This window comes from Ranitomeya variabilis, chromosome 2 (genome assembly GCF_051348905.1).
Source record: "Ranitomeya variabilis isolate aRanVar5 chromosome 2, aRanVar5.hap1, whole genome shotgun sequence".
In the NCBI taxonomy this organism is placed as follows: Eukaryota; Metazoa; Chordata; class Amphibia; order Anura; family Dendrobatidae; genus Ranitomeya; species Ranitomeya variabilis.
This window is the reverse complement of record NC_135233.1, coordinates 304,214,279-304,228,461: the sequence shown is the minus strand read 5'-3', so window position 1 is coordinate 304,228,461 and position 14,183 is coordinate 304,214,279. Positions and strand designations below refer to the sequence as shown.

Genomic DNA, 14,183 nt, shown 5'->3' with positions numbered 1-14,183 from the left:
AACACACGCACACGTTATTAAAAAGTATTTTAATGAAATAAACAAACAGGTTGTTTTAGTATTTTATTGCTCTCTCAATCCATCCGGAACACCCTCGCTTGGCAAAATAATAAACCAACAATATACATACCTTCAGATGGTCTATCACGTCCCACGAGGTAATCCATCTGAAGGGGTTAACTCAATTTACAGGCAGGAGCTGCACTAAAGCACTCGCTCGTGTCTGTAATCCCCGGGTGATGAAAGGAAAGCTGGGAGATCTGTACTTACATTGAGTTGCGGTGAGGCGCCCTCTGGTGGATGAACTCATATGAACTCGAGCGTGGGAACTTTTCCAAGGCTCCAGTTCATGAGAACATCCACCAGAGGGCGCCTCACCGAAACTCAATGTAAGTACAGATCTCCCAGTTTTCCTTTCATCACCCCGGGATTACAGACACGAGCGAGTGCTTTAGCGCAGCTCGTGCCTGTAATATTAGTTAACCCCTTCAGATGGATTACCTCGTGGGACGTGACAGACCATCTGAAGGTATGTATATTGTTGGTTTATTATTTTGCCAAGCGAGGGTGTTCCGGATGGATTGAGAGAGCAATAAAATACTAAAACAACCTGTTTGTTTATTTCATTAAAATACTTTTTAATAACGTGTGTGTGTGTGTGTGTGTGTGTTTTTTAACCCTTTCAGACAATTGGATTAATAATGGATAGGTGTCATAATTGACGCCTCTCCATTATTAATCTGGCTTAATGTCACCTTACAATAGCAAGGTGGCATTAACCCTTCATTACCCCATATCCCACCGCTACACGGGAGTGGGAAGAGAGTGGCCAAGTGCCAGAATAGGCGCATCTTCCAGATGTGCCTTTTCTGGGGTGGCTGGGGGCAGATGTTTTTAGCCACGGGGGGGGCAATAACCATGGACCCTCTCTAGGCTATTAATATCTGCCGTCAGTCACTGGCTTTACCATTCTGGCGGAGAAAATTGCGCGGGAGCCCACGCCAATTTTTTCCGTCATTTAATCCTTTATTTTAGCAGCTACAGCGCCCACATTTTGCACATACACACTACTAACATTAGTAGTATGGAACATGCAAAAAAGAGGGGATATGAGATGGTTTACTGTATGTAAACCATGTCTCATATCCTGTCGTGTTGGGGAAGGAGAAATGAAAAGCCGGCAATTTAATTACCGACTTTTCACTAACACCGCTGCGTATTTCTCGCAAGTCACACTGCTGGTCCGTGTGTAATCCGTATTTTTCTTGCCCCCATAGACCTTCATTGGCGTATTATTTGCGCAATACGCTGACAAACGCAGCATGCTGCGATTTTGTACGGCCGTAGAAAGCCGTATAATACTGAACCGTAATATACGGCTGATAGGAGCAGCCCCATTGAGAATAATTGTGCCGTTTGTTTGGCGAGTTTTACGGACGTATTTTCTGCGCTCTTACGTCCGTAAAACTCGCTAGTGTGACGCCGGCCTAACTCTTCTTCCTTGCAGTCTACTCTCTTGCACAGGTGGCACAATGAAGTAAAATGACATGCCGACTGACTTGTTGCAGCGCTCCAGATCATTTTTAGGCTGCATATGGCTTGTGGCTCACTAGAGGTCTGGATAACTGGATGACACTAAGGGTGCTGTCACACAGTGGCACTTTGGTCGCTACGACGGCACGATCCGTGACGTTCCAGCGATATCCATACGATATCGCAGTGTCTGACACGCTACTGCGATCCGGATCCCCGCTGAGAATCGTACGTCGTAGCAGATCGTGTGGAACTTTCTTTCGTCGTCAAGTGTCCCGCTGTGGCGGCATGATTGCATCGTGTGACACAGGTTGTATACGATGTGCGCACAGTAACCAACGGCTTCTACATCGCAAATACGTCATGAAATTATCGCTCCAGCACCGTGTATTGCAACGTGTGACCGCAGTCTACGACGCTGGAACGATAATCATACGACGCTGCAACGTCACAGATCGTGCCGTCGTAACGACCAAAGTGCCACTGTGTGACAGTACCCTTACTGTGGAGATCCTACCAGAGGAAGTTAAAGGGAAGGTACCATGTTTGTAGATCATTAATAAATCAATGCAATGTAGCATAACCTGCTGTTATAACCAAGTTTTGAATGCATGTGAAACATTTTGTGTGTTATATGAGTTTAAAGAAGGCACTGGGGGCTGACATCTTGTTTTCACAGTAGCAGCACGACACTATGAGTGTCATAATACGGCACCCCATGGTCATAGGAGATAACAGACGGCCGCTGACCCTATCTCTAACATGGCAGCCGCATTAGCAGTGAGCTGGGCACGCCTCTGTGGGTTGCACATTTCACAGCTGTAGGTGTGGCTCGCCGCCATTTTATTATAGCCCAGTGCTATCCACTGAGCTGCTCCGCTTACTCCCTATCACAGGACATGTTATGTCAGAAGCTGTACTGTTCACTTCTGGCATAATAGGTCCTGTGTTGAGAGGACAGGCTGTAGATGTGGAGAAGGTGGACAGCAGAGGAGAGAAGCGCTCACTGGAGCCAGAGGATGGAGAGTGGTGAGTGCGGGTGATTTACCTCCGTGCTCCTCTGTCCTGTTACTCCAGGCTCTGCACTGTGCGTCCTGAGCGGACTTCCTCTGCTCCTCCCAGGCTGCCCTGTGTCCTTCTGCTGTCTCCGCTTCCCCACTCACACACAGTCCAAGTGATCTGGGTATGGACGTGTCCAGAAACCGTGGCCTATAGTGAAGGGGCCAGGGATGTGCTGCTTGAATTCGAAAAGAAGACGACTGGGCAGCAGTGTGGCAGGAAAGGTGAGTATTTAGGGGTTTTTAATTTACCAATTTCTCATCTCTTACCTCTCCTGACACCTCTGTTCCCGCCGTCCGGTCCTTTACACAGTCAGATGCCTTTTTTCTTCGACATCTTCACTACAGGCCAGGTCTTCTGACCATGGCCAGGCCTCAGAGGTCACTGAGTGCCAAAAGGTCACAGCGCACATCGTGATGTCACAAGGTCCATGACCTGACAGCATGTAGTGACCTCTAAAGCTTTGATGCAGCCGGAAGTTCTGGCCTATAGTGAAGAGCCTGGAGAAGGTGGACGGTGAGCAGCAGTGTGTTCCCTGATGGGGGCGTAACCATTGCAGACGCAGAGGGTGTGATCGCGATTGATCCCGTGTGAGATGGGGGCCCCAACGACGTCGGTGCCTATTTCAGCTTGATGTGTATCCGAGGACACACATTCAGCTTAAATGTATTACGGCGCAGAGACCTCCAGGTCCCTGCACCGCAATACACACCGCTGGCCAATCAGAGGCCTGCAGCTGATGTTGGCATGCCAATCACAGATGGTGCAGAGCAGTGACGTCACACGTTGCCCTTAGCATGCAAGCCAAAGTCTGCGGCTGGCCTCTGCGCTGCCTACAGAAGAGGACGCTTTGCATCGTGGGAGTCAGGGAAGGTGAGAAAAATTGTATTTTATTTTTTAAAATGTGTTAGGGTATGTTTCCACGGTAAGTAAACGCTGCTTGTTTGACGCTGCAGCGTCAAACAAGCAGCGTCCAGATGTTCCAGCATAGTGGAGGGGATTTTATGAAATCCCGTCTCCACTGTGCGTGGAAACCCGCACGCGGCGGGCCTGCGACTACGGACATGCTGCGCGTCTTTTCAGATCGCAGCATGTCCGTACACCTTGCGGGGACGCAGCGTCCCCGCAAGTAATATCACAGGGCCCTATGGCGAGGGGTGCGATGATCCCGGATGTGTACTGTACACATCCGGCACCATCGCGTCCCAGAAAGGGGGCGGGGCTTAGCGCCGAGCGGCTTTGCCGCTGCGGCGATCCCGCCGGCAAACCGTACCGTGGAGCCATACCCTTAGAGAACAGCGACAGAAGATGGAGATTTTATTACAGGAAGGGGTCGAGTATGGGGGACATATATTACTGTAAGGAGCCAGGATGGATTCATTAAACCAGGATGGGGGACATTATTACAGGAAGGGGCTCTGGATGAGGGGACATTATAGCAGGAAGGGACCCAGGATGAGGAAAATCATCACCAGAAGGGGCCCAAGATGAAGGACATTATACCAGTAAGGGGCCCAGGATGGGTGACATCAGTGCAGGGTGGGGGGCATTATTACATTATGGGGGATGCAACACATGTCCGTATAGGATTTAGGATGCCACAAGGTCTAATCCATGTGACCAACATGTAGTGGGGGGCACTGGCCCAAATTTTGCTCTGGGCCCATCAGACTCTGCTTACACCAGTGTTCCCTGAGCTCTGCAGCAGGCACAGCGGGATGGACAGGCCATGGCTGACACATCCTGCAGATAAATGGCCATAGATGAATAACTCAGCCGCCCCAGAGCAGCGCAATCTACACATTTAGGCTACGGTCACACTAGGGGTATGTGTCCACGTGCAGGAAACGCTGCGCGTTTGATGCTGTGCAGAGCCGCAGCGTCAAACACGCAGCATCCAAATGTTACAGCATAGTGGAGGGGATTTTATCAAATCCCGTCTCCACTATGCGTGGTAACACGCATCCGTCGGCCCTGCGACTCCGGACATGCTGCTCGTCTTTTAAGATCGCAGCATGTCCGTGTTCCTTGCGGCGACGCTGCGCCGCCGTAAGGAATAACACAGGGCGCTATGTGTGGGGTGCGATGATGCCGGATATGTGCAATGAACACATCCGGCAACATTGCGTCACAGAAGGGGGCGGGGCTTAGAGCAGAGCAGGTTTGCCGCTCCGACGAAACCGCCGGCCATCCTGATTGTGGACACGTACCCTAGCAGTATTTGGTCAGTATTTTACATCAGTATTTGTAAGCCAAAACCAGGAGTGGAACAATTAGAGGTAAAGTATAATAGAAACATATGCACCACTTCTGCATTTATCACCCACTCCGGGTTTTGGCTTACAAATACTGAGGTAAAATACTGAGCAAATACTGATATTTGTGACGGCAGCCTTATAATGACAAAATAATCAGACTGAATTGAAACTGGATGAAAACCTACATTTTTCACATGAGATCGGGGATAAGATTTTGCTACCAATCAGAAGAGAGAAAAATCTGATCCCAAAGCTGTGTCCACTCAGACGTGTGTGAACCAAGCCTTTATGGCAAACAATTCTTGGCAACATGTGTACACAGTGCATCTGACATTTTCTTTCCGCTTCAGACATGAAGCCATGGCTGCAGCTCTCACTTCTAGCGTCTTCTGTGCGGTTATGTAATCCGACGTGACAGACCAGATGCGCTCATGGCGCCAGCTCCCTCCGCACTGACTCCTCCCAGCTGTCACTCTCCTCTGGCCCCGCCCCTGTAGCGGCGCACAGGGGGCGCGTCCACTGTGATAGCTGACAAGCATCTCGTCCAATGGGGCAGCGCTGAGTCTGTCCGGCCTCCATTGTGAACCAATGAGATATTAACAGGGGCGGAGCCTGCGCTGTGCTAAGGTGACCTGCTCTGAGCTCTCCCCGGTGCCATTTGCTAGCTGACCGGTCCTGCTACAGCCATGTCTCTGTCTACCAAGCTCACCCTGGATAAGGTGGATGTGAAGGGCAAGCGGGTGGTGATGAGGTGAGCTGGCGGTGCGGCCTGTGGCGGTGCGATGGCTGAGGGATACCGGCACTGCTGCTGTGGGTGTGACATCCATCCCTGATATGAGGCCCCGGCGCCCACACCTGCGCCCGGAGGAGACTTACATCTGTCTACTTATTGTAAGGACCTGGCCATAAGTGCCTCATTGTGGAGGTTTCTGGCCTGGGGGGGAACCCTGCGCCCCTTCTGGGGCAGCACTTGGTACATGTTGGCAGTAGAGGAGGGGACAGGGTGTGCAGCCCCCACATGTGCTCAGCACGTCCTCATGATTCATTGTGCTTTCACAATCAGGCCTGGCTGCTCCACAGTGTGTCTGTCATCTGCTATAGGTTCTGTTCACATCTGCAGTTATTTCTGCTGCTTAATAAGCAGAAAACAGGCAGCCGTATTAGGACCAACTAACCAGCAAATCGTGTGCCCGCTGCCCGGCATAGGTAGATCTGGTGTGAGTAGGTGTGCCCGATGTGGGTAGGTGTACCCGCTGCCTGGTGTAGGTAGGCCTGCTGTCTGCCTGCTGCCAGGCATGGGTAGATCTGGTGTGGGTAGATGTGCCCGCTGCCTGGCGTGGGTAGATCTGGTGTTAGTAGGTGTGCCCGCTGCCTGGCGTGGGTAGATCTGGTGTTGGTAGGTGTGCCCGCTGCCTGGCGTGGGTAGATCTGGTGTGGGTAGGTGTGCCTGCTGCCTGCGTGGGTAGATCTGCTGTGGGTAGGCCGATCTGCTGTGGGTAGGTGTGCCTGCTGCCTGGCGTGGGTAGATCTGGTGTGGGTAGGTGTGCCCGCTGCCTGGTGTGGGTAGGTGTGCCTGCTGCCTGGCGTGGGTGGATCTGGTGTGGGTAGGTGTGCCTGCTGCGTGCCTGCTGCCTGGCGTGGGTGGATCTGGTGTGGGTAGGTGTGCCTGCTGCCTGCCGTGGGTAGATCTGCTGTGGGTAGGCCTGCTGCCTGGCATGGGTGGATCTGGTTTGGGTAGGTGTGCCTGCTGCCTGCTGTGGGTAGATCTGCTGTGGGTAGGCCCGCTGCCTGGCGTGGGTAGATCTGCTGTGGGTAGGCCCGCTGCCTGGCGTGGGTAGATCTGCTGTGGGTAGGCCAGCTGCCTGGCGTGGGTAGATCTGCTGTGGGTAGGCCCGCTGCCTGGCGTGGGTAGATCTGGTGTGGGTAGGTGTGCCTGCTGCCTGGCGTGGGTGGATCTGGTGTGGGTAGGTGTGCCTGCTGCCTGCCGTGGGTAGATCTGCTGTGGGTAGGCCCGCTGCCTGGCGTGGGTAGATCTGCTGTGGGTAGGCCCGCTGCCTGGCGTGGGTAGATCTGGTGTGGGTAGGTGTGCCCACTGCCTGGCGTGGGTAGATCTGGTGTGGGTAGGTGTGCCTGCTGCCTGGCGTGGGTGGATCTGGTGTGGGTAGGTGTGCCTGCTGCGTGCCTGCTGCCTGGCGTGGGTGGATCTGGTGTGGGTAGGTGTGCCTGCTGCCTGCCGTGGGTAGATCTGCTGTGGGTAGGCCTGCTGCCTGGCGTGGGTGGATCTGGTGTGGGTAGGTGTGCCTGCTGCCTGCCGTGGGTAGATCTGCTGTGGGTAGGTGTGCCTGCTGCCTGCCGTGGGTAGATCTGCTGTGGGTAGGCCCGCTGCCTGGCGTGGGTAGATCTGCTGTGGGTAGGCCCGCTGCCTGGCGTGGGTAGATCTGCTGTGGGTAGGCCCGCTGCCTGGCGCGGGTAGATCTGGTGTGGGTAGGTGTGCCCGCTGCCTGGCGTGGGTAGATCTGGTGTGGGTAGGTGTGCCTGCTGCCTGGCGTGGGTGGATCTGGTGTGTGTAGGCCTGCGTGGCATGGGTAGGCCTGCTATGTTACTTTGTGGTTTCAGTTAAATTTGAGTATGTATAGATTGTTTGACCTGCGGTTCGCGGTCCGGGCATGTGCTGTGGTGCACAGTCCAGCTGTGGATCTTCCTGGCAAGAATTCAACAGCATCATGGCCATATATGAGGCTGCCAAGTTTGGGTCAGGAGACCTGCATCCAGTCCATGCTTGGACCCATGGGTGGATTAGTCCTGCCAATGTTCAAAGTGCAAATAGTCCAAAGAGCTATGGAAGAGGTGAGGGCATCCGTGTCGGGGGGTCACTTGGGTGTATGACCCCACCAATGATTTCCACTCTACCACTTTTGTCGTCTGTCATCATTTGGGGTTTCAAAATCCTTTTGTCCAGTTACTTGTACCCAAAGAAGGAAATAGATAATGTGAATTATTACGTTGGCGTGGTAGAACTCCAGTACATCTTCCAGGCTCGGGACGTCCGCCCTGCTCTTCAGGTACCTCCTGCTCCGTATGATGGAGGTTTGTGGTCCTGCTCAGGGCTGATGCTGGCCGTCCATAGTGGTGTCTTAGTGTGGCCCATCACACATGGAGGAAGGCAGCATCATTGTTCTCTGCCGTCCTTGTGAGTCATCATCCTGTGAAGGGCAAAATGAAGGTTGTTGGAGACGTGAAACCATCTCCTGGGACCTCATTGTTACCGGCATTGCTGCATCCGTGTAGAAAGCCAGCGGGGAAATCAATAATCTGTGTGAAGGCCCCAATTAGGTTCTGCTTCAGACAAATATCTGTGAGGTTTCTGCCAGCATCACTAACTGCTTAGTTTCCGTGCGTCAGTTGGATATTCAGGAACTGGGCCTGGGTTGGGTTCTGGCCTCCCAGTTGCTTTCCTATGAGACCATTATCAGTCTCTAGGGTGTAATAGTGGGGTCCTCAGTTGGATCCCATAGAATTTATATTCAAATGGTAAATACCAGGGACTGATGATGAGTGAAGGCATCATCTTTATTCCCATAGTCAAACAGGTGAACCCGACCCCACAGATGTATAGTAGCATCAAGAAGGGCACGAGAACTGGCTGCGAAGACTAAAATAGCGCAGTGCAGGCGACAGGAGGGGCATCTGAGGCCTGGTTAACCCATGGAATGCTGCACCTAAAACAGGAACCCCCCCCTTTTTTTTTCTTTGTGCTTCAATGATGAGAAAGTTTCTCCACCTTCTTTCAGCCTGTGAAAAACATACGGCATCTGAGTGCTGTCCAAAATAAATAAATATATTTTTTAAAGGACCAATAGACTTTAATTCCCGTGTTTGATCTGACACACAGATCAATGATTCTTATGTGTGTGATTTTTGCACAGATAATCATGGACATGTGAACAGCCCCATAGGCTGTCATAGGTGTTAGTGCCATCTGTGAAAAACATGGATAATACTGTTACGTGAATAGCTGATGTGTGAATGAGCCCTTATTATCAATCAGTATTTATAAGCCAAAGCACATGACTGGTTGGAATTGGTGCTAAGCGAGCATGCTCGTGTCCTAATCTAGTATTTTTGGCATGCTCGAAAAATATGTTCAAGTCCCTGCGGCAGCATGTCTCGTCTCGTGGCCATTCAGCAGCCACAACCCATGCAAGAATTGTCCAACAGATAATCCCTGCATGTGTTGCGGCTGTTGAACGGCCACCAAACATGCAGTGGCGGGGACTCAAGCATTTTGTTTTCAAGCACGCTAGATACTAGATTAGGACACAAGCATACTCAGATAACACCCTAACTGAGCACGCGCTCATCACTACTATGAATCTTTCAATTATTGGTTTTCTTTTTCGTGTCCACTCTTGGTTCTGTCTTACAAGTACTAATAATAATGTATTGACATGTGAATAAGGCCTCGGGGGAAACATTCTTCCAAAACATCCTCTATTATCTTAATGGTAGGTTTACACAAGCGTATTTAGAAAAAAAAATCACCCACGTTTTTTGGTTGATTTGCACCGCCGCCATCAAATCTTGTGCTGAACAATGAGGGCAGATTACCTGGGATCTTGTAGGACTTTGCTACCTGGCATTTTCCTTGATGTGTCTCTTCAATAAAGAAAACATTAGGCTTCATCATATATACAATTTTTTTTTTCGGTAGGTGTGCTAGCTGTTATTTTTGCAGATAGATCACAGACCTGTTCCAATCTATTTCCCTTTTCATATGTCCTTTCTTTTTGCACCCCGGTAAAAAAAAATAAAAAATAAAATAAAGACATCCATGTTCTGGATCGAACTTGCTGTTACAGGTTAATGTCCTCGTATATGTGGTAAAAAAGAGCACCACACATCATCCATGACCTACTCATACTTTACTGCAGTGTTTCTCAACTCCAGTCCTCAAGAGCCACCAACAGGTCACGTTTTCAGGATTTCCTTAGTATTACATAGGTGATGATTTCATCACCTGCTCAAGCATTAATTCCATCGCCTATGCAATACTAAGGAAATCCCGAAAACATGACCTGCTGTGGGGTCTTGAGGGCTGGAGTTGAGAAACACTGCTCTACTGGTTAATGGGCAGGAGAAGCCTGGGGATTTTGTTATCCTGGTAACTGTTATCAGTGGGGCTTCTCCACCCCCTCCCTTATCCGCCCCCCCACTCAGAAAGGAGTTTTTCTTTTCTATACAGGACAAGTTTAAAAAACCAAAACAAAACCAAACTTCTTCCTGCTGTCCCTAAACTATTGACCGCAGGCAACACTGTATGTGACAGACTCTGTTTCTGCAGGGCATCTGTCTGTTCGGGCTCGTCTTGGGCAAATGGCCAATGTAAGTAGTAAGGATCAGTCACCTGGAAGGAGCGTGCCCCGGGTGCTCGACACGCGCCTGGTTACCGGTGTTGTAGTGGCTTATTCTGTATGCAAAAGGCACAGGATGGGTTTTGTTCCAAGGTAACCTAGTAATCGAACCCCCCCCCCCCCCTTTTTTTTTTTTTGTTTCTTGCTGTAACTTTGTCAAAAAGGGCCAACTTCCGTTCTAGGAGCTGAGTCAGTGCGCAGTTTGTTGTACGGTAATTAACTCTTTAATCTTTCACAAGCCTGGGCAAGTATAACACCCTACCCTAAGCCAGAATTTATACATGTTGAGGGGGTTTGTGTTTTATGGATCTTTCTCTTGACGTTCACAGAATGTGGGAAGAGGGTGGATTTAAAGGGCCACTGTCACCCCCCTCCAGCCATTATAAACTAAAAGAGCCACCTTGTGCAGCAGTAATGCTGCAGTCTAACAAGGTGGCTCTTTTAGTTTTTGATTCCGTTATTCCCTCAATAAAGCGGTTTAAAATTTGCTCTAACTACCTGTCTGTAGACCTGGAGGCGGTCCGAAGCCTCCTCTGTGAATCTCCCAACGGCCGTCACTCATCTCTTCTGGGGATGTGGTCGCCGCCCCCTTCGCGCTGTTTCTTCTTAAATCCAGCGCCTGCGCTGTGCGTGCCTGCCTGGGACAGGCGCAGTCTTCATTGTCCGTCATAGGTCAGATGCAGGGTGCCTGACTGCGCCTGTGCGGGCAGTGCGGCCACCCTGTTGCTGAATCCCCGCCCCGCACTGTTATTCATTATGCACAGTGCGGGGCTGGGGTTCCTGGGCATGCGCACTGCGCTGTTCAGACGGTCCCCTGTCTTCCAGCGTTGCCGTAATATACAGGTTTCCTTGCCAGCGTTTGGAATGAAGCAGCCGCAAATAACAACGCTGGAAGGCGGGGGAGCAGGGGGAGCATCTGAACAGCGCAGTTTCTCATGCCCAGGAACCCCAGCCCCGCACTGTGCATAATGAATAACACAGTGCGGGGCGGGGATTCAGCAACAGGGTGGCCGCACTGCCCGCACAGGCGCAGTCAGGCACCCGGCATCTGACCTATGATGGACAATGAAGACTGCGCCTGCCCCAGGCAGGCACGCACAGCGCAGGCGCCGGATTTAAGAAGAAACAGCGCGAAGGGGGCGGCGACCATCGCCCCTGAAGAGAAGAGTGACGGCAGTTGGGAGATTCACAGAGGAGGCTTCGGACCGCCTCCAGGTCTGCAGACAGGTAGTTAGGGCAAATTTTAAAACGCTTTATTGAGGGAATAACGGAATCAAAAACTAAAAGAGCCACCTTGTTAGACTGCAGCATTACTGCTGCACAAGGTGGCTCTTTTAGTTTATAATGGCTGGAGGGGGGTGACAGTGGCCCTTTAGGAATCTGTCAGTAGGATCACCCCTCCTAAGCCGTCTACATGGGGCTGCAGGTCATAGGAAGATGGATAAAAATGATACTTTGATATCTGCCATACAATGTCTTTTTCCAGAGACATCCACAGTTTTCTTATAAATAAATGAGCTGTTCAGGACTAATCTGTTTCCATAACGTATTTTTAAGGGGCTGTCCGGCCTTAAGCTGCATCAGAGCTGTGTGTGATTGTACCTGACACCTCTGCAGGTTCCTCTCAGCGTCCATCTCACCAGCAGACCGGGCAGTAATGCAGCAGAGCTGTGAGAGCTGCAGCAAATGTGTTTGAAATGCGTCAGTCCAGTTCCCCCTGTAGCGTATATGGCTGTCAGGTGCCTTTTAAGACTGATGTAAAATAGGATGCACATGGTTGTAAAGTATATATACTGTACCTGGTCTGTGCTATTAATTTATTTTTCATTTTCTTCCTCTAGGGTTGACTTCAATGTTCCAATGAAAAATAACCAGATTACTAACAACCAAAGGTAAGTGATGCTCCAGCAGCTCAGACCTTCTTTCTTCCTTGTGCGTTCAGTGGAAACGTTATAAAGTACAAGCCCATGTTTCTCCAGACTTCCTTTAATTCTATAAGAGATAAAGCCCCCCTCCACTTGTGTTCTCCTGAATCTCCGGAATGCACTTGTAGCCGGCATAATGGCGGTCTCTCCCTATATCATGACTAAGAACATGAAGACTTTCTTTGAACGGACCTATTCCTTATTCTGCAGACCTGCCATAACTGACCTCCTCTGGCTCTGGGCGATCTGTTCGGCACAGAATACTTTCGTGTCCGTCTTGTTTATTACCATTTCTGCCTAATTGGAAATCCTTCATTGTTGATTTAAGTATTGTAGTAGCTGATGTTGGACATTTTTCTGGCTTTCTAAACTGCTGTGTGTCCCTGATCTCCAGGATTAAGGCCGCTGTCCCCAGTATCCAGCACTGCTTGGACCATGGTGCTAAATCCGTCGTCCTCATGAGCCACCTTGGCCGGCCGGATGGCGTCCCCATGCCTGACAAGTACTCCCTGGCACCAGTAGCTGTGGAACTGAAGTCTCTTATGAAGAGGTAATGGCTTGTTCCATGTATTTTCCAGCACTCAGTCCTTTAATAAAGCGCCTTTTTTTTTGTTTTCTGCCTATTTTCACTCCTCCATATATGTACAAGTGACCTTACTATCAAAAGCGATCACGGACTCTAGATCTAGGTGATTGTATTTTACATATAGTAGCAGGTTTGGCCATTATTTTCGCATCAGTCCGGGTGCACATTTGGACTAGGGCTACCTGGCAATTTTGGCAGCGCTAATGATGGTGAATGCTTTTGACATCCCGCACGTCTTTTGGCTACTGTTGTCGCTATCACTTGTGATTTACCAGCACAGCGGTGCCATCGCGGTGTTACATGCCCAAAGCCACCATATAGCAGTGCTCAGCTATCACTGGTCCCAATGAGAGTGGATTAAGCTGAGCTGCACATCCTCAAGCTCCAATCCATTCCGATACTTTTCAGCAGAATCCTCTAGTTTATTACTTGTTGTATCATACATTCATTGTACAGAGATGTGGTGTTCCTGAAAGACTGTGTGGGAGCAGAAGTGGAGGCTGCGTGTGCTGATCCGGCCCCTGGGACTGTGCTTCTTCTGGAAAACTTGAGGTTCCATGTTGAGGAAGAGGGAAAGGGCAAAGACGCTGCAGGGAACAAGGTGAGAAACTGTAGACTGCTTCTAGCCGATCGTTCTGCACCAACCTGCGAGAACAGCCGCAGGCATTAGTCTGCTCTCTATACTGAATGTGGGGTGCGGAGATGATTAAACCTGATCCTATCTGCCGGGCTCACGACCTCATGACATTTTACTGAAGGTCACGTAAAGAGTCTCTTAGACATTTTCTATTTTTAAGACGGCTGACCCGGTGTAACATACTGTCCTTGAGTATTTCCCCCTACTGTACGGCTGGATGAATGCTGACCTATACTCCTGTGACCTTTACTGGCTGAAATGGGAGAACCAGTATGTGAACTGGTAGAGCACGATACGTGGAGACCCAGATGGTCTTATTTTCTGATTAGCTAATATTCTATTACATCTGAGGAGCAATAGGACTAATGTAATGCATCCAGTCTAACTAGCAGCTTGTAAAGTAAAATTCTACATTTTGTTTAAGTAACACCTAATTATATCCCCTATAAGGCCGTGAAGAAAAACCATATGAAAAGCAACAACAAACCTTCACACAAGGCCAAATTATAATAAAAAAATATCTTTATTGAAATACATATAACCATTAAAAACAAAGCAGGTACCACAAGTACAAGAGAAAAACGGTGAGACACCCACGGAGAAAAGCCCCTTAAAGATATACCACAAAATGTAATAATGTTCAAAATGTTAGAAAATGTTACCAAAAAGTAAGTTTTACACTGTTATATGCATCATATCAGATACTGCATACAAGATTATATACAAAATAGTTCACCTTCCGTATGCAAAAAAGGACACACAACAAATAATAAA

At 49.8% G+C, this 14,183-nt stretch overlaps 1 protein-coding gene across 1 annotated transcript in view; it reads left to right on the top strand.

The window, feature by feature from the left end:
- Positions 1–5,446: 5,446 nt before the first annotated feature.
- LOC143805643 (phosphoglycerate kinase) overlaps positions 5,447–14,183 on the top strand; it is a 30,252-nt gene continuing 21,515 nt past the window's right edge. The window contains exons 1-4 of the mRNA XM_077285171.1: positions 5,447–5,601; positions 12,103–12,153; positions 12,581–12,736; positions 13,229–13,373. Coding sequence (XP_077141286.1) covers positions 5,537–5,601; positions 12,103–12,153; positions 12,581–12,736; positions 13,229–13,373 — 417 coding nt within the window. The 5' untranslated portion in view covers positions 5,447–5,536. The remainder of the gene's footprint in view (positions 5,602–12,102; positions 12,154–12,580; positions 12,737–13,228; positions 13,374–14,183) is intronic.